The sequence below is a fragment of the Cucurbita moschata genome, unplaced genomic scaffold (assembly GCF_002738365.1).
Source record: "Cucurbita moschata cultivar Rifu unplaced genomic scaffold, Cmos_1.0 Cmo_Scf00004, whole genome shotgun sequence".
Lineage (NCBI taxonomy): Eukaryota > Viridiplantae > Streptophyta > Magnoliopsida > Cucurbitales > Cucurbitaceae > Cucurbita > Cucurbita moschata.
The window spans coordinates 7,090,612-7,109,542 of NW_019268520.1; the positions used below are offsets into that span (position 1 = coordinate 7,090,612).

An 18,931-nucleotide genomic window follows, 5' to 3' on the forward strand; every position below is an offset into this window, starting at 1 on the left:
TTTTTTTTTTTTTTTTTTTTTTTTTTTTTTTTTTTTTATAAGAAACAATTTGATTGATGGTATGCACTACAGATAAATAGGGCAAATAAATTTTCTCTTAACATCCCCCATTCCAATCTAGTCCGTGAACACATCCCTAGTTTTTTTATTTAGAGAAAATTTTCACTTATGTACCTTCTTTAGTAGGCTGAAATAGCTTTAGCAACCATTGCTTAAATTACTCTAAAATTCCTATTCGGCCTTCTTCAGATCATTGATGCCTTGAAAATGTTTCTCCATCTAAACAGAGCACAACTACCTTCATCTTTTCTCCCTTGAAAAGTAGGGTACCTCCAACTTAATTGCATATCAAACACAAGCACAATTTCATTTTCTCTCTGACCCTCTAGTACTTGCCCAACCGTCCTTGGTAATTTTAGAAGGCAGCACCCCTATCAACACATTCCCTCAATCCTCTTTTGCCTTCTCTCTCCTGGCAAGGTCATTTCTCCCGCATCACATACCTTCCAATTTCCTAAACAAGTTCTTTTCTCCACCATGTTTTCCACTCCAATGGCCTTCTCTTCAATAGCATTGGATTTGGTTCTTTCGGTTCGTAGTCATTCCCCATAACTGTATTGCTGTGTACTAGAATTGATAGATCTACTATTATTTAATTTGTCAACAATAAATAGGTACCTAGCTTGAGAATGATTTGAGGGCTCTCCCTTTATCCCAGACACCACAACATTAACCCAAAAGGTACTTTTTTACCTATGATTTACCCTTACTGAATACTACTCTTAGCTCAGCTTTCTCGCCCTTCAATTAGTTACACCACTAAGTCACAAACGATAGCCTCATACGATTTACCTGCACGACGACTATCCACTGGGCAGTTCCCATCTCTCTTCCTCTGATATACATGATGAATATATGGGGTCCTATCAGAGTTCTCCGGTATATAAATATGGAAATCCAATATGTTACACAAGGAATCATTTCCAGTAAATTTCTAACAGCTGTTTTCTGTCATTATTAATATCCACCTTGCTCTATTCTCATATAATGGGTGGATATATCCTCTAGCTTTATGCTTGAAGTTGTTTCCAATGCATTTCAAACAGTTGTTGTCATTACTTCTATCTATTGATTGACGCCATAATGATTCTTGCAGTACAATTTAAAGTTCAGATAACACATTCAGTATCGAATGTTAGTCTAATACCTGATAGGAGGACTGATATTATGAGTGGCTTTCTGTGCATTTTTGAGAACCTGTTGAGAGTTTGTTATCTGTGTTACTCCTTGGAGTGAAGTTTTTTCTTGGCCTTCTGATTTACTTTATTCTCAATAGGTATTCACATATTAGCAAACAATTTTGGGATCACAATCATTGGCCAAAGCGTATCATTGCCCGTTATACATGGTAAGTCGGTGATTTTTATCATACGGATCGGAAGCTTATTTTACAATTCTTATTTGCATGACATGGATTCTTCCATTTACCATTGGTAGTTAAGCCAATACTTCGCATATTCCAAAATCCAAACGCGGTAAATCAGATCCTTAGTATATCATTACTTAAAGCATAATATCAATGATAATGACATAGTTTCTGCAAGATTGAACATAATTCAAATGTTAATCTACATTTATTTAATTCTTTTGAAATCAGAGTTTTAAATCTAACTGCTTTGCTAAATGTACTAGGAAGAAGAAGAAGAAGAAGAAGAAGAAGAAGAAGAAGAAGAAGAAGAAGAAGAAGAAGAAGAAGAAGAAGAAGAAGAAGAAGAAGAAGAAGAAGAAGAAGAAGAAAACACTGACATCCTACGAGTTGATGTGTCTGGTACATTGATCGTGAAAGTATAACTAAACAGTCAGAGAAAAGGTGGAATGTACAGAAGAAACATGTAAGTGAATAATTGGTAGGGTTACGTGTTCAAATGTGGCAAATCATATTGTCCCTGGACGCTTTCTCAATAACAACATAGATTCATAATACAAAATGCACGTGATTGAGACTAAGCTTTTCCGCAACTTTCTGATAAACCTATGTTCTTGGCGTGTTCTAGGGAGGAGCAATCAGAGATTGATGTGACTTCCGGATTATATGTTTTGTTCGGACCAGGTAAAAGCATTTATTACTTCTACTGCTGTGCTATTTCCTTCGTAGTTAGGGATTCCTTCTGATGACTACATCCTATGCATCTTAATAATTCACATACATCAACCATACAAAATAACAAGAGCTGTCAAACTGTAACTTTATTTTGTATTATAAAAATAGAATATGATTCTTAAAATGTATTTTTTTAAGCATAATTAATGTTTATATTTATAAAGTAGTAGTAGATGGAAAGACTGAAAAGGAGCAAAAAGGAAAGAACAAAAAAACTCAAATTTTGAGGACAAGGTACGAGAGACGGAAAGAAAGGCTCTGGAGGTGTTAGATATACGCGCGCGTGTGTTGAAAGAAAATAAATAAATAAATAGACAAGTCATAGATGCTAGAGAAAGAAAGGTAATCTAGATGGAAACATAACCTAGAGAGAGAATTACGTGAGAGGGAATTCACTGTCGGTAAAGGATAGCGGGATTTTGAAAACAAATGCCTTAAAGACTTTGTTCGACAACACTTCTTCCTTTTGTTTCTATTTTTCGGAAACAAAACCAAAAATATTTCATTACTAACTTTTGTTTGTTTTTTTTTTTTTTTTCTTTTGAAAACTATAGAATAATATGTTTGGTAATGTTTTCTTCATCTGTGTTTTTCTTTTTCTTCAACCAATATTTTAGGTTTATTTGATAACTATTTAGTTTTTAATTTTTTATAATTAAGCTTATAAACATTGCTTGCACCTCAAGTTCTTTCTTTTCTTTTGTTAACCATTTTTTTATCAATGTTTTAAAAACTACAAAATTATCTTTTAAAGATTTGTTTTTGTTTTTGAAATTTAATTCAAAATTCAAATGTTTGTAAAAATCATAATATGGGAAATGGAAAAAATGTGTTGATTTAAAAAATAAAGACAAAATTGTTATTGGAGGCTTGGGTTTTCATTTTCTAGATACAAAGTTGTTTTATGTTTGGTTTTTTAAAAGTAAACATTTGAATTCTTAATCAAATTTCTAAAAGGAAAACTTAATTTAGTTTTGAAAATATTTGTAAAAAATAGGATATCTTATTGGGGAGTTAAAAATTCAAGAGAGGAAAGAAAGCAAATTTAGAGAGAGAAGTTTGAGTTGGTGAATGTCATTAGATAAGGGAAAAAATGAAGGAAGGAATATGTTGTAGAGATAAAAGAAGAGTTTAAAGAGAAGTTAGAAGCGGAGAAAGGTTTTAGAGGGAGGGAATATTTATATTTGGATGAAATATTGGAGAGGTAAAAAAATACGCTGGGTTTACATTGCAATCATGGAAGGAGAAGTTTAGGGTTTAGGAATAAATTTGGTGTTGGGGGTTTTATTGATTTGCCAAAAGGTTTTGAGGGCTTGTAAGAGAAACAGTATCTGAAAGCAGAGCATTCCTGGCGTAGGAGTAGTGGCAATAGTTGAATAGATTGTAGTGGGAGGAGGGAATTCACGGAAACTTATTTACATAAATATTAAGCTAGGCGTTGGCGTTGGCGCTATCTATCTCACTCACCCCATAGCTTTTCAGCTATAATAACAGTATCAGATTGGGGGTTGGAGGGGGGTAAAAAGCGCCTATGCAACTTGCACATTTCTTTTGGAGACAAAATTTAGCTCCGTCTGTAAGGTGTATGTTACTTGGAGGACAACGGTCTACCCTAAAATAAAAGTCTACTATTACAGACCCCCCATGTTTTTGATTTTCTAGGTCGGGGAAGAATCTTTTTCTTTTTTTTTTTTTCTTTCTTAAATGCGACTAAGACTAGTTTGGTAATTCTACTCTGGGTAATTTCTTTACACCCTTGTACTTTCTGTCCCTACTCTATTCCTGGCATCTCTTTTAATCTCTGAATCTCATACTTATTTTATTCTATTTCTCTATCCTCGCACAAAAAAGTTACTTTAGTCTTTATTATATATGTATTTCTCTTTTTATTATCATCTCTTCATTTATAAATCCAATATTATTATATATATTCAAACGTTTATTCTTGTAAACAAGTATATCAATAAAAAAAAAAAATGTATACATGCGTAGGTAAAGTTTATGAAATAATTTATTGAAGGTACAGGTTCCAATTAAAAAAAGAAGAGAGAGGGAAAATAAAAATAAATAAATAAACAAGGGGAAAAGGTGTTAGACCCCAATATGAATATAAAAATGTGTAGAGAGTTTGATGGTCCGAATAGAGAATTCTCCAAATTTGAAATATGTCCCTGGAGGGCTAAAAACAAGACATTTTGTTGTTAAACTCGAGGAATACCTACCAATATTAAAATAATAATAATAATAATATTAAAAAAAAAAAAAAAAAAAAGGCAGTTTAGTTGTGTACACAAAATTAGAAACCAAAGCAAAGCATATTGATTTGATTAAATGAAGAAAATTGTGGTAATAAGGTGATAAAGATAATGTTAATAATATAAGAGGTTGTAGTGTAGTGCAGTGCAGTGCAGTGCAGTGCAGGCGGCTATATACAACTATATTTCAAGTTGTGGGCACGATTATCGTTCCCAAACAACCAATTGGTAGAACTACACAGTTCTTAAATAAATAAATAAATAAATAAATAAATAAGCAATATTATTTATTTGAAAGACAATAATGAGAGGGAAGAAGTGAAGTGTGAAGTATGGGTTTGGTGGATGATGTTAATTTATAATTATAATGCATAAAGAGAAGAGAGGTTAGTTGTATTTAAAGTAAATATATATAAATATAATTAATCAAGTGTGGTGGTGGAGGAATACGAGTGAGTGGCATATGGGAGAATTGAGATTGGTCAGGAAAGCATCTTTCCGTACAAGAAGAGAATGGGCGGTTAGTTGTTCCACCCTCCGCCCTCTTCTCCAATACATATAATCCTCTATTTCCATTTAATATATATTTTGTTTTTTTACAAATTCACTTTGCTTCACATAGTTCACACCACCACCCTGCGCATGCAATGCCCTACGTACGCCCTTCCACACTCTCTTTGTTCCCCTTTTCCTATTATTAATATCAGTTTAAACCCCTAATCAATCCTCCCCATTTGTAACTGTAATCACAGTTGCATGGGTTAGGGTTTGCGGACACAGTTACTGTGTAGGCAATGAATGAATGGGCATAGGGAAGATGAGCAATAATTGAAGAGAGGGGTTGGTTTAGTCCTTACTCCTCTGCAAAGAGATAGAGATGAGTAGTAAATGGGAAGAATGTTGGCAATAATGAAGCATTGGTTTTTGGTTTTAATATGGGGGATTATATAAGTAGGGAAGTGGCATATAATTGGAGGGAGTATTATGGGGCAATGAGAGGGAAATGGGGGACATGGACATACCCATGCATCATTCTTCTCTTGCAACCACAAATAATTGAAGTTTGAGGGACCAATTGGAAGGAAGGTTATAGGAATTTAGAAACCTATAGATATATAAATCGAAAGAAAAAAAAAAAAAAAAAAAAAAGAAAAGAGAGAGAAGGGGCCCCCCATGCATGTATTTTGAAAACAGCATGATGTCGGAGCAACGTGGAAAGAGGGGGATATTGAGAATAAATAAATAAATATATTGTTGTAGCGTCAAAGGCATCGCACGCACGGAGAAGACATTTGGACAATCAAGAAGAAGTTAATGAATGAAGTCGGGATGGAAAAGCGAAGAGAAAGGGTTGATAGAATAATGCAAGTGGCCCATGAAAGGGGAAGAACATCCAGTTTTATTATTAATTATTGGAAAGGGTGGTGGTCCATTCATTATTAATTATTAGGTTAATAATATTATGAACCGGACACACAAAACCCAAAACCCAAAACACAAAACACAACACAGCGGGAAATGATGATGATGATGACTCGTACTTTTTTCGTTTCTGGATTACTTAGACACACATTCTGTGTACTCTCTACTTTTAAACTCATTAACAGCTAGCGGAGGGCAACATAAAGCCCCCTCTGGTCCTGCACCTTTCTGTACTTTATCATTAGTTTTTGTGTGCCTCTTGGGCGAGCCCCAGGCCAAGGCCAAGCCCCAGCCCCCAGCTCCAGCCCCAGCCCCTCCTCTCCTCCCATTTATCTCCCCCACCTTCCTTTCTTATAATATCAATGCTTACACCATTATATCTCTACCTCTATCAATCTCCATCTCTCTCTATATATACACTACCAGAGGATGCCAAAGGCCACCCCTAAACATGAACTTACGATGATGAGTGCTTCTACAGGAGGAGGAGGAGGAGGAGGAGGAGGAGGAGCAGCAGCAGCAGCAGCAGCAGCAGCCGCAGCGGCCGCCGGAGCCTTCTTTCGCCGCCTTTTCCCCCTCAATGCCCTTCCTCAAGGCCTCCCTCCCCACCAGGTACCTTTCTCTTCATTTCAGCTTATGCAAACCAAATAGAAACCAAATAGAAACCAAATAGGATGGGTGTTTGATGATGATGATGATGATACGTTTGTGGTTGTGCGAATGGCATCCGTGCAGATGAAAGAGGAGTTCAAATCCCTGGCGAGGTTTTCAGGCCCCATAATAATAACGTCCTTTCTACTATACTCAAGGTCGGTTGTTTCAATGCTGTTCTTAGGTCATCTTGGGAAGGCAGAACTGGCTGGGGGTTCACTCGCACTTGGGTTCGGGAACATAACCGGAATATCCATTCTGAGGGGCCTCTCCACGGGGATGGATCCCATTTGCTGCCAAGCTTTTGGGGCTAAGAGATGGTCAGTTCTGAGTCAAACCTTCCTCAAAACCCTGTGCCTCCTACTTCTTGTGTCCCTACCCATCTCCGTGTTATGGCTAAATATGGAACCCATCCTTCTTTGGTTAGGTCAGGACCCCGCCATCACCCAAGTCGCCAAGGTATACATGCTCTTCTCCATCCCCGAATTGCTTGCCCAAGCCCACCACCTTCCCCTCCGGATCTTCTTGAGAACCCAAGGCATTACCACCCCGATTACCGTAGCTTCCATATGCTCTGCCCTCTTGCACCCTCCCATCAATTACTTTCTGGTCTCCTATTTGAACCTGGGCGTCGAGGGTGTCGCCCTCTCCCTCGCCTGGAACACCTTCAACCTCAACCTGGGCCTCATGCTCTACCTCGTGCTCTCTAGCAAGCCCTTGAAGCCTTGGCATGGCGTCACCATTCTGTCCACGTTCCAGGGGTGGCAGCCTCTGTTGAGTTTAGCAGTCCCGAGCGCGGTGTCGGTGTGCTTGGAGTGGTGGTGGTACGAGATAATGCTGTTCCTTTGTGGGCTGCTGAGTAACCCCCAGAACACAGTGGCAGCCATGGGCATCCTCATCCAAACCACTGGAATGCTGTACATAGTTCCGTTCTCGTTAAGCGCAGGAATCACGACCCGAGTAGGGCAAGCCCTGGGGGCAGGGGAGCCCATTCGCGCCCAGTGGACGGCGGTGATAGGACTTTCTACGGGGTTGGCTTTTGGAGTGACGGCCTTCTTTTTCATGACGTCAGTGAGATCAGTATGGGGGAAATTGTACACAGATGAGCCGCAGATTCTTCACATGATCTCCTCCGCACTGCCCGTGTTGGGTGTGTGTGAAATTAGTAACTCCCCGCAAACAGTGGCGTGTGGGGTTCTAACAGGAACCGCAAGACCCAAGTTAGGGGCGAGAATAAATCTGTACGCCTTCTACTTCATTGGCCTCCCGGTTGCAGTGGTTGCCACTTTCACCCTCAAGGCTGGCTTTCTGGGGCTGTGGATCGGACTGATGACCGCCCAGATATCGTGCTTGTGTATGCTGGTGCATACCCTGCTTCGAACGGATTGGATCCAGCAGAGCGCGAGGGCGGTGGAGATGGCGGCAATAGTGGGGGAGGAGAGTGGTAAGGAAGAGGAGGGCGTGGAGTGCGGGCTGATGGAGGGGAATGAACAAGTGTAGCGGATTTGGTTAAAACAACAACACTTAGTCATACATGATTCATTCATGAACCCATTGTAATTCATTGTCTTACAGACCCAAAAAATCATTCTTTTCACTTAAAGAACAAAAAGAAGACCCCTCCTCTCGTCATCAAACACCTCGCCTCTCTCTCTCTCTCTCTCTCTCTCTCTCTCTCCCCCCGATATAATTTTATAAAAAAAAAACTATGGTTCTAAATGTCACTAATATAAGATGTTACACATAATCATAATAATAATTTGACAAAAATAAAAGGTAGATACATACATGAAGAATAATGAATATTAAGTGATTCAAGGCATTTTATTAGTGGATAGGTATGCGTATTCCCACGCCCACAGGCTCACGTCATCTTCCTCATTCTTATTGGACGGATATTCTCTCTTCACTCTCCTTATCACTTATCACTTATCTCACACACCATCCTCTCCCTTTATATCTACCTTTTTATATATATATATATATATTTTAATATTACATGCATTTTCACACTTTTATTTAATTATCAAAAATATATATATATATATACATAGTCCTCCAACTTTGTTCATTTTTTTAAAATAGTAAAGCATTAATATTCTCTTTAATATTTTTATAAACCTTCAACTTTGAAATATAAGTTCTTCTCAATTTCATATGAAAATTAAAATTTGAACGGTAGGGTGTAGCTTCATTTCCCTCTCCAATTGATGTTGGATCTCACATCGATTTGAGAGAGGGACGAGTGCCAGCGAGGACACTCGGCTTCGAAAGGAGTGGATTGTAAGATCCCACGTCGATTGAAGAGAATAATGATTGTGAGCAAGGATATTGGACCTTGGAGGAGAGTGGATTGTGAGATCTCACACGGGTTGAAAAGGATAACGAAACATTGTTTATAAGAGTGTGAAACTTCCCTATAACAAATGCATTTGTAAAACTTTTAGGGAAGAGTCGAAGAAAAAAGCCCAAAAAATACAACATATCTCATATTTTATCTCATATTTGGGGTGTTTTCCATTTTTATGTATCTCATTATTATTATTTGTCTTTTTCACTTCATTTGAGATATTTATGATACCATTCATCATTTCCTTTAACAAGAGTCCAAACCCTAAATCAATAAATCAAAAAAGGCACCCGTATGAAATTTGAAATGGTCCTACCAATTGCACTACCTTTTTTCCTTTTTTTTTCTTTTTATTTATTCTTCAAATTTGGTTTGATTCCTAAACACTGGTTACCGATCAAGCTAATTCAAAATTAATACTAATAAGAAAGAAGAAAAATGTTTTCTTTTTATAAAGTTTTTGAAAAGGGTATATGCGAACACGAGGGGCACGAGATGAAAAGGTATTTATATATATATAAAGCAATAATAATAATAAAGAAAATTGTGAGGAGAACATCAAAACCTTGTATCTCTGCCCATCCACGTGTGCATGTTTTATTGGACAACCATTTTTAATTTCTCTCCCTCTTTTTTCTTTTTTTCTTTGCGTTTTGAATTTTCACCCCTAAAGTTATCCAAAGTTGTCGTCGGAAGAGAGGGTTGGAATTATCTCGCAGCGGACTGCTTCTTTCGTCGCAGTGGGTTGAGAGGGAGAGAGAGTGTGCGCGCGCGCGTGTGTGCCGTTTCCATTTCCATCTCTAGTGAGAGAAACTGAGAGCTTTGCCTTGTTTGTTTATTATGTGTTTAGATGCTCATTCAACTACGGAAACACGAATCAAGCTCCACACTCCAACTTAGATAGCGACCCCATCCATTTTTCTTATTGCTTTCCTTTCTCCTCTATACTTTCCTCCCAAATTTTGGCTTCAACTGTAAGTTATTTATTTTATTTATTTTTCTAGGGTTTGTTTGCTTAGGTTACGCCGAGGAGGACGCTTTGAAATCAAGCAAAGCTATGTGCACAGTTTTAAGCTTGCGATTCTCCCGATGTTTAAACCGTAAAAGGGCGTCCGGGATAGCCGAGCTACATTTTTTTGTTGGCAAAGGGGGATAAGTTTTATTCCAAATCGATCGCTTATTCTTCTTCTTATTATTATATAAACTCTGATGTTCTTTTCGTTTCTGTCAAAATCGTAGAACAGGTGTTCAAGTTTTTGGTGCTGTGAATGGGTTCATATACAATAGTTGAGATTTAGTCGGTGGTTTGAAGATGTTCTACTGATTGGCCATCGAGAAATGTGAATGATTGAAGTAATGTTAGCTTTGGTTTAAGTTTGTCCACAACGTATCAGTATGAGGAAGTATACAATAATTTGAGGGTGCACTATGAATTGTAACGAGGAGAATAGAGGGGGAGATGATAGGGAAACTGAGGCGCCAGTTTTGAGGCACTCTGTTGAGGCAGAAGGGAAACCAGTCATCCAGATTGGATCCATAACAGACCAACACTTGACCATCGATGATAATCTTCTCGTTGATCCAAAATTACTATTTATTGGATCCAAGATTGGCGAGGGTGCTCATGGGAAGGTTTATGAAGGCAGGTCTGTGTGATTCATTTGTCTCAAAATTTGTTGTAAACATTGTTGCTTCTTACAGCCTTGGCTTGAAGAACCTGATAGTTCACAAATAATGAAGTGACAAACAATTTGCTTATCTACGTAGTTTGTCGATTTCGTATGTATCTAACCTCCATATCTGATATGCTTTTATTTAAGTACACTCCATAGACGAGTCTCTAAGAATCTGACGTAGTAGCTGTTTTGAGGAAATGTTTGAAAGATAAGGTTTCTATAACCGCAAGTTCCGACTCTTATGACACAGCGGCTCTTGACAAACTGATATGTGCTTCCTACAATAAAAATGGTGCTCTTCTCGACAGTTACTGAACAAATTATTTGTTCCAGAGCTTGATCATGAATGTCACGAAACTAAGCCTGTTCGTATTTTTAATTAGTTCTTGCTACAAATCCTTGCATCACATTTTGTACTTGTACGCAGAGAGAGTGTATAGTTGCGAGAAGCTAGTGGAGTCTGCTAAGTGATTGAAGTCCATTTGTATTTTTTCCAGGTACCGGAACCAAATTGTGGCCATTAAAGTTCTTCATCGAGGGAGTACTGTAGAAGAAAGGGCAGCACTTGAAAATCGTTTTGCCCGTGAAGTAAATATGATGTCCCGAGTAAAACATGAAAATCTTGTCAAGGTGAGGAAATCAAGTTGAAGTCTGCCTGCATTTTTAAAACCTATGTTTTTAAAGTATAAATATAATATTTTCTATATTCACATTCCATGATTTATATTTTACCAAATATAGCAAGATATTTGCTTTGCAGTTTATTGGAGCTTGTAAAGAACCTCTAATGGTGATAGTTACAGAGCTATTACCAGGAATGTCACTCAGGAAGTATCTGATGAATAATCGTAAGCAACAGCTGGACCCTCGGCTGGCCATTAACTTTGCTTTGGATATTGCTCGTGCTATGGATTGTCTACATGCAAATGGGATTATACATAGAGATCTCAAACCTGGTAATCCTCACTCATCTCTACTTGCTATTGTAAGCCAGACAACATGTGTTGTAGAACTTGCAAATGCATGAAGGTTCTCTGGATGATATTTGAAGATTTCTCAACCATCTTGCTCCATCACCTTCTTCAATTCGTTGATTTTCTATGTGATGATAATTGTTTTGGTGAATCTGAAGAGAGTTTTGAGTAATGTGTACTTTTTCGTGGCATGAATTTTAGAATTAGGATTATATCTAATGTTTCGTTACTTCAATATATCGGGTTACTACTGCTTCCTGGTATGTACTTTTTAAGGTATCTGGATGTAAAGTATCAATGTTTCCAAACTCAAATGGGGATTCAATTTATCAATTACATGTATCCAGTAATATTATGCATGACTCTTACAAATTAGAATGAATTGGTATATATACTGCTTCCGTGTATGTGTCCCATTACTTACATTAGTAAACCACTTGCAATGCAGATAATTTGTTGCTTACTGCAAACCAAAGGTCTGTGAAGCTTGCAGACTTTGGACTTGCTAGAGAAGAATCTGTGACCGAGATGATGACTGCAGAAACAGGGACTTACCGCTGGATGGCTCCTGAGGTGTTCTACTTTAACCTCTTTTTTAATGTCGTGTGAGGATTGCTTTATTATTGATTGGGTTTTGTTGCACCGTTGCATTGGTGTGTGTGTTTGCAGCTATATAGCACTGTGACATTGCGGCAGGGAGAGAAGAAGCATTACAACAACAAGGTGGACGTTTACAGCTTTGGAATTGTGTTATGGGAACTGTTGACCAACCGAATGCCATTTGAAGGGATGTCCAATTTGCAAGCTGCATATGCTGCTGCTTTCAAGGTGCCTGCCAACATTTTGTTTATTTCGATGCATTTCTTTCCATTTTGTTCCTTTTCTTCCAAAATATGTGACCATTGGATACTGTGGTCTGAGAATGCAGCAAGAGAGACCGAGTATTCCAGGCGACATACCTCCAGATCTAGCATTTATCGTACAGTCGTGTTGGGTGGAAGATTCTAAGATGAGGCCCAGCTTCAGCCAGATCATCCGCATGCTTAATGCATATCTATTTACACTCCCACCTCCTTCTTCGCCGTCTTCACCGTCTTCACCAAAATCTGACACAACGGAGACACCAACGTCTAGCAATGGTACTATCACCGAGTTCTCGGCTCGTGCAAGAGGAAAGTTTGGATTCCTTCGCCAACTGTTTGCAGCTAAGAGGGCTAAGAACTCGCAATAAGGGCAATTATTTTTTGAATGGCTTGTTTTCTTTCCACATGGAGAAAAAGAAGAAATAGGATGAAGGGTGTGGAAAAGGAAGGAAGGAAGGAAGGGTGTGAATGGGGGAACCCATTGACCAAATAATAAAACGAGAAAGAGAGAACTTCCAAAATTGTTTAGTTTAGTTGATTTGGGTTTCATAGGAGGGTACATAGACCTGTGGCTTTTCACTCTCATAATCAAAATTTACTCACCAAAAAAGGAAACGACGTTTCTTTTGAAATCTATACACCCAGTATTAATTTTTAGACTGATGATATCACAATACATAACCACAGTTAAGAACAGAGATGTTATCCATTTTATAGATGGATGCTGATCAGAGATGTTACATCTCCGCCTCTGGTGATGTTATATTTTTATTTCTTTTTGTGGAAATTAGGTTTCTCGCAGAGAATCTTTTTTATTTTTAAAAAATATATTCATTTCAAAGGAAATTCCAATTTTAATATAATTTTTATTAAAAAAACTTTGAACATTGTAATAGTTTAAAAATATTGAGAAAGTGAGAAAAAGGAAAGAAAAAAGGGCCCATTTTCGGTGAATGAATGGATGGAATGCAATGCGGCGGCTCTTCAAATTTGCTTCGGCTCTTCAAATTTGCTTCGGCTCTTCAAATTTGCTTCAGCTCTTCAGGGTCCATTACAAAAGCAACCGCCCGCCCGATGCTTCCACTTGTTAATCGCTGAAGCCTGAAGCATTTGCCTTTCGACGCTTCCACTTGTTAGTCGCTGAAGCATTTGCCTTTCGATGCTTCCACTTGTTAGACGCTGAAGCATTTGCCTTTGGTCAGGAAGATGGAACATGGTGCTGAAAGGTGCCCTTTCTTACATACTTCCCAAGCTTCTCCGTCTCTCCTCCATGAAAGAACTGGAACTGGCCCACGCATTCATCGTCAAAGCTGGTCTCTGCAATCACATTCCTGTAATGACGAAGCTAATTGCGTTCTCATCCCTTTCTCCATCTGGAAGTCTCCCTCATGCTCATGCTTTGTTCCAAGACATTTCCATGGACGATTCTTTCATTTGTAACACCATGATTCGTGCCTACTCCAACAGCGTTTTCCCCCTTAAAGCTTTGCTTATTTACAACCATATGCAACGTATGGATGTTCATTCTGATCATTTCACCTACAATTTTGTGCTCAAGGCTTGTGCAAGAGCTATCAAATGCACTGAAAAGGACGACCAATGTTTTGGCCACGATATCATTTCACGCAAGGGCGCTGAAATTCATAGCCGCGTCCTGAAATTGGGGCTCGATCAAGATCATCACGTCCAGAATTCATTGCTTCTAATGTACTCCGGGTGTGGCTTGGTAGTTTTTGCTCGTATGCTTTTCGAAGAAATGACTGTGAGAAGTGCTGTTTCATGGAACATTATGATGTCGGCTTACAATCGAGTTCGTGACTATAAGTCAGCGGATTCTCTTCTTCAATTGATGCCTCAGACAAATGTAACTTCTTGGAATACCGTATTGGCACGCTATATTGGGTTGAATAATCTTGTAGCAGCACGAAAGGTGTTCGAAGAAATGCCTGAGAGGGACGTTGTATCCTGGAATTCTATTATTGCCGGTTATGTGAAGGTTAAAGATTACAAGAGAGCTGTGGAGGTGTTCCATAGCATGAAACAGTCGGGCATTAGAGCAACTGAAGTAACGTTTATATCTATTTTGGGCGCCTGTGCTGAAACGGGTTCATTGGAGATGGGGAAGAAAATACACGAGTCCTTGAAAGCGGAGCATTACAGAATTGAAGGATATCTAGGTAATGCCATAGTTGATATGTACGCTAAATGTGGGGAGCTGAGCTTAGCTTTGGAGGTATTCAACGAAATGGAGATGAAGCCTGTAAGTTGCTGGAACGCGATGATTATGGGTTTGGCAGTTCATGGCTACTGTGAGAGAGCTTTGGACATGTTTGATTCCATGGAGGTAGGGAATGATGATCACAAACCCAATCGGGTGACTTTCGTGGCTATTCTGATTGCCTGTAGTCACAAGGGTCTGGTTGCAGAAGGACGTCATTTTTTAAGTCTGATGATTAACAAATACAAGATAATGCCGGACTTAAAGCACTACGGTTGCATGGTTGACCTTCTCAGCAGATGGGGTTTTTTGCAGGAAGCATACGAGATGATCAAAGGTTGCCCTTTCAGTTCATGCGCTGTTGTGTGGAGAACGTTGTTGGGTGGTTGTAGAGTACACAGACATGTAGAATTGGGCGAGGAAGCGTTCTGCAAACTGGGAGAGTTGGAGGCAAGGAAGGATGGAGATTATGTTCTATTGTCAAACATCTACGCCGAAGAAGAGAGGTGGGATGATGTGGGGCGACTGAGAAACGAGATGATTGAGTATGGAGTTTGCAAGAAAGCTGGATCCAGCCACGTTAAAATTCAATAGTCCAAGGCTTTTACGAGAGAAACAACGGTGTTGATTATTTAAGCAACCAGCCCTTTTGGAAACATTTTTCAGCCCACTGCTTTTGTGTGATCAACGGTTTCTCTATGGATTCTTCTCGCTTACCAACGGCCCAAAACAAACGGTTCGGATGGAAAAGCTTTCAGTGACATCATTTCTACATTTATTTGAATCTTTGTTCTCACAATATATTTATTTATTTTAGTCGAGATAAGCGTGGTGTTTAATTTGTAGAAGGGGAATGAGAATGTGATATTTAGAAGTATTTGAGCGAAGGGTATGGCGTATTGAGGTGGATGCGTGGGATTAAGGCTTTGTGTGTACGTTGGTTGGGATGGATGATACTCATACCTACTCGTTTAAATGCCCAATTGATTGTCGCTATTTTTGGCCCAACTGCGTGGCCTAACTGGATGGAGCAACCTCGAAGCCTAGCCTTTGGTTAAATAACAAATTTGACTTTTCTTTCCCCTCTTTTTTGGGAAACAACTTTTCACCATATCCAATTGTGTTACCAATTTTATTCACTCTTTTCGTCTTCCTGAAAAGTATCTGAATTTAAAGTTCCAATGAACCTTGGGAAAAGAATCAAAACCCTCCCATACATATAGGTACCAAATTTTGTTCAGTTCCACATTTTCCCTCTTCACCCTCTTTCTCTCTCTTGCAGAAAGACAAGACACCCATTAATTGGCCTTCGCAAAACGGTGACACGTGGTCGGCCATGTCTTGACTAGCATGGGCTTCGTTCTAGGCCGTCGGTCATGCCATTCTAGTCCAATTCATATGCATTTATTGGACGTCTGAGGCCCACCTCCTCATCAATGATTTCCCACTGCTACTACTTAATTCACTAAATCCAGGACGTTCTCGAATATTCTTTCCAATTGTAAATTATGACTAATTGCAAGGGAGGGGTTAAAGATAAAACGAAACATATGGGCGTGGTATTTGATTAAAATTGAATGAGAGTTGAGTGTAGCCCAGTAGGCAGCAGGGTGAAGTAGAAAGGTATGCATTATTAGGCACCGGCAGGGTGGAACACATTAAGGGTGAAAGGTAAAAGTATGGAAGATGGAAGAGAGTGATAAAAGGTAATAATGGAAGGGGTTGGGTCCACATCGAGTGAAGACCCAACTACCACCAACCACCTTCCTGGTTGCCTCATAAATTGTGGGTTTGAAATGGGTTGCATGTAGGAGTGGAGTTGGCTATATAAACAGCGGCACCCAAGAGGGGATGATCCACACAGCAAAATAAGCCAAAACATAAGTGAGTTTCATCGAGAAGAGAAGAGGAGAAGAGAAGAGGAGAGGAGAAAATGGAGCGAAGCATGAAGATGGCGATTATTGTGGGTGTTGTTTTGATGTGCATGGTAGTGGGTGAAGCGGCTATTTCATGCGGGACAGTGGCTCGCTCAGTGTCTCCGTGCATCTCATATTTGAAAAATCCATCCTCTGGTGTTCCAGCAGCATGTTGCAATGGCATACGGTCCTTGAACAGCCAAGCCTCCACCTCTGTCGATCGACGCACCGCTTGCACGTGCTTGAAGTCTGCTGCGAATAGCATCTCTGGGATCAACTTTAACGCCGCGTCTAGCCTTCCAAGCAAGTGTGGCGTCAGCATTCCTTATAAGATCAGCCCCAGCACCGACTGCAGCAAGTAAGTACATCCTATGCTTCTACGTTTGTCCTGGTTTTTATGTAAGGAATTAATGTCTCATATTGGTTTCATTTGACATTGGTTGCAGGGTGAACTGAGGGCGATGGTGATGTTAGCGTAGCCGAAGTTTAATTCCCATAGCAGTACCAGAATGAATAAGAGCATGGGTGGTTTCCTGCTTTTACTATCTCTTTTTCTTGTTTCCATTAGTGAGCGTGTTGTATGGGATTCCAATGGCACACGTGTCATTGCGAGTTCAATATATTATAAGAATATTAATCTATTTCCTCTTTTTCTACATCATTTATTACCGATAATATTATATTTATAGATATTATAAGTGGCGATGAATAACGTCAATTCCATATTTTTAATAATGACAATGAGAAGAAGGAACCCACAAGATGATTTGGAATAGTTTTCCAAACCTATCCAACTAAATTTGTTCGTTATGTTTGTACGAGGGCACCATCAAAGTCAATTTGTGAATTAATCGCAACTAACACCTAATTCTTTTGGTTTTCAAATCACAACACACCTCTTATCCTCACTTAACTAAATGAATCCATCCATAATTATTTGTTTTAATTATTTTACTTATTCTACTACTTTATAAGGCTGCTCATTGAAATTGGACCTTCTCGTCCTTCAATCTTATTCGTGGTTGAAATGTCTGTCCCTTTTGTACCTATTTTCCCAATCGCCCTCCAACTTTTCTGTTTTCCACTTCTTCCTTTCCTAATTTGACTTCTTTCACTCATTGGTTCCTCCTCTTCCTCACTCGTGAATTGCACCACTCAATCGTTTCCAGGTTTATTTTTCTTCTTCTTCCTCCTCCACAAAATTTGGACTGCAACTTGCTTGTATGCTAGGATTCTAATTCCCGATACTTCCTTGTATCTTAATTATCTCTGTTTTAGTTTCTACTAGATTGTGGTTAAGACAATTTAGTTGATTCCATATTCCTACATTATTTCAAGTGTTTGGAAGAGTAAAAATAAAAGGCCCCATCAGCCTGCGGTAATGCTAACGAGGAGCAGCAGCTTTTGTAATGACGCAATATCTACCACTCAAAAGTGTGCATAGATATGAAAATATTATACTCAACGAAAGAATACAGATTTAAGAATGAGGAAAAGAATTGGGATCGAATGTTCTATCTTCATTGATATTCACGACCTTTAAATAGGATACAAGATACTAAATAATATCTACCAAGAAAATATAAACTAACTAAATCATGATAATAAAATAAAATATACTGCTATTCAAATTCAACTGATTACGATATCTAAAATATATTTCCTAACTAATATATTCTGGAAGATTACGAATATCATATATTCCATAACTAATTCAAACTAAAATAAGTTGCACTAAATTGTGACAGCCTCCCTTAGTGCAAGCTTATTTCTCAATAACTCCGAGAGCTTCTACGAAAAACTTCAAACTTCACTTTGGCAAGTGTCTTAGTAAATATGTCTACAACTTGCTCATTAGTATGTATTTCCTGCAAATCAACATCCTGCGTTAACACGTTCTCTCGAACAAAATAATCTACGAAGAATTTCTTCCAGTTAGGCTTGCGTATGGATTTCTTAGGCACGCCACCACCTGAATAAGACACTGACACATCATGTTCAATGATTTCCTTCTTAATAAGTTCCACATCGCAGCGATTCAATTCTAATGAGAAAGAGTAATAATTCATCTCAACTTGTGCAGACTCAGCATACTCCATACACCGGTGAATTACATCACTGGTAGACTGCAAAAGCTCTTGATCTGCAGAAGCTTTATATCCTTGGTCAAGGTCCAAGTCATCCTTACTATGATCATCAAGGGCATGCTTGAGCTTTTGAGCAAGGGACTCATCTTCTTCAGCTACCCAACCATCATGCTCATCACAAGCACTGTCACCGTTGTCACTAGATGCATAGTCCCGACTTAAGAGGGTATCAAATCGATCATCCAAAAGCTGTCGAGTTCGTGGCTTATCAACATCATCCTCCACATGGTCAACATCTGCATCCTCAAAAATGTCATCGCCAAAAGATTTATTATTAATAATATTCTGGCTTCCTGTC

General features: G+C 38.8%; 4 protein-coding genes and 1 long non-coding RNA gene across 8 annotated transcripts; all 5 read left to right on the forward strand.

Moving 5' to 3' along the window:
* The first annotated feature begins 1,746 nt into the window (after positions 1 to 1,746).
* Positions 1,747 to 2,245, forward strand: LOC111442157. Its single transcript, XR_002710274.1, has 2 exons — positions 1,747 to 1,892; positions 2,055 to 2,245. It is a non-coding gene; the product is annotated as an uncharacterized LOC111442157 (long non-coding RNA).
* Positions 2,246 to 6,137: 3,892 nt separating this feature from the next.
* Positions 6,138 to 8,128, forward strand: LOC111442084 (protein DETOXIFICATION 53). The gene is made up of 2 exons (XM_023079350.1): positions 6,138 to 6,450; positions 6,574 to 8,128. The coding sequence occupies exons 1-2, from the start codon at positions 6,268 to 6,270 to the stop codon at positions 7,987 to 7,989; spliced, it is 1,599 nt and encodes a 532-aa protein (XP_022935118.1). The 5' UTR covers positions 6,138 to 6,267; the 3' UTR covers positions 7,990 to 8,128.
* A 1,377-nt stretch (positions 8,129 to 9,505) lies between these two features.
* Positions 9,506 to 13,009, forward strand: LOC111442086 (serine/threonine-protein kinase HT1-like). Of its 4 annotated transcripts, none has more exons than XM_023079356.1 (7): positions 9,506 to 9,813; positions 10,079 to 10,485; positions 11,013 to 11,145; positions 11,276 to 11,471; positions 11,938 to 12,062; positions 12,159 to 12,317; positions 12,418 to 13,009. In XM_023079356.1, the coding sequence occupies exons 2-7, from the start codon at positions 10,268 to 10,270 to the stop codon at positions 12,718 to 12,720; spliced, it is 1,134 nt and encodes a 377-aa protein (XP_022935124.1). In that variant the 5' UTR covers positions 9,506 to 9,813; positions 10,079 to 10,267; the 3' UTR covers positions 12,721 to 13,009. The 4 variants fall into 4 exon arrangements, with proteins under 4 accessions (XP_022935124.1, XP_022935123.1, XP_022935120.1 ...); XM_023079355.1 differs by having other exon boundaries at positions 10,084 to 10,485; XM_023079352.1 differs by having other exon boundaries at positions 9,506 to 9,642; positions 9,844 to 10,485.
* A 340-nt stretch (positions 13,010 to 13,349) lies between these two features.
* On the forward strand, positions 13,350 to 15,553 carry LOC111442085 (pentatricopeptide repeat-containing protein At5g15300-like). The gene has a single exon (XM_023079351.1). The coding sequence runs from the start codon at positions 13,566 to 13,568 to the stop codon at positions 15,162 to 15,164; it is 1,599 nt and encodes a 532-aa protein (XP_022935119.1). The 5' UTR covers positions 13,350 to 13,565; the 3' UTR covers positions 15,165 to 15,553.
* Positions 15,554 to 16,412: 859 nt separating this feature from the next.
* LOC111442087 (non-specific lipid-transfer protein 1-like) lies at positions 16,413 to 17,142 on the forward strand. The gene is made up of 2 exons (XM_023079357.1): positions 16,413 to 16,844; positions 16,933 to 17,142. The coding sequence occupies exons 1-2, from the start codon at positions 16,504 to 16,506 to the stop codon at positions 16,940 to 16,942; spliced, it is 351 nt and encodes a 116-aa protein (XP_022935125.1). The 5' UTR covers positions 16,413 to 16,503; the 3' UTR covers positions 16,943 to 17,142.
* The last annotated feature ends 1,789 nt before the right edge of the window (positions 17,143 to 18,931 follow it).

What these genes read in the sequence shown, in the direction of transcription:
- LOC111442084 (XM_023079350.1), top strand. Translation starts at nt 6,268, where the DNA reads ATGCCAAAGGCCACCCCTAAACATGAACTTACGATGATGAGTGCTTCT. An exon ending in AAGGCCTCCCTCCCCACCAG is followed by an intron (nt 6,451 to 6,573) that starts GTACCTTTCTCT and finishes GCATCCGTGCAG; the next exon opens with ATGAAAGAGGAGTTCAAATC.
- LOC111442086 (XM_023079356.1), top strand. Translation starts at nt 10,268, where the DNA reads ATGAATTGTAACGAGGAGAATAGAGGGGGAGATGATAGGGAAACTGAG. An exon ending in GGGAAGGTTTATGAAGGCAG is followed by an intron (nt 10,486 to 11,012) that starts GTCTGTGTGATT and finishes TATTTTTTCCAG; the next exon opens with GTACCGGAACCAAATTGTGG. An exon ending in ACCGCTGGATGGCTCCTGAG is followed by an intron (nt 12,063 to 12,158) that starts GTGTTCTACTTT and finishes GTGTGTTTGCAG; the next exon opens with CTATATAGCACTGTGACATT.
- LOC111442085 (XM_023079351.1), top strand. Translation starts at nt 13,566, where the DNA reads ATGGTGCTGAAAGGTGCCCTTTCTTACATACTTCCCAAGCTTCTCCGT.
- LOC111442087 (XM_023079357.1), top strand. Translation starts at nt 16,504, where the DNA reads ATGGAGCGAAGCATGAAGATGGCGATTATTGTGGGTGTTGTTTTGATG.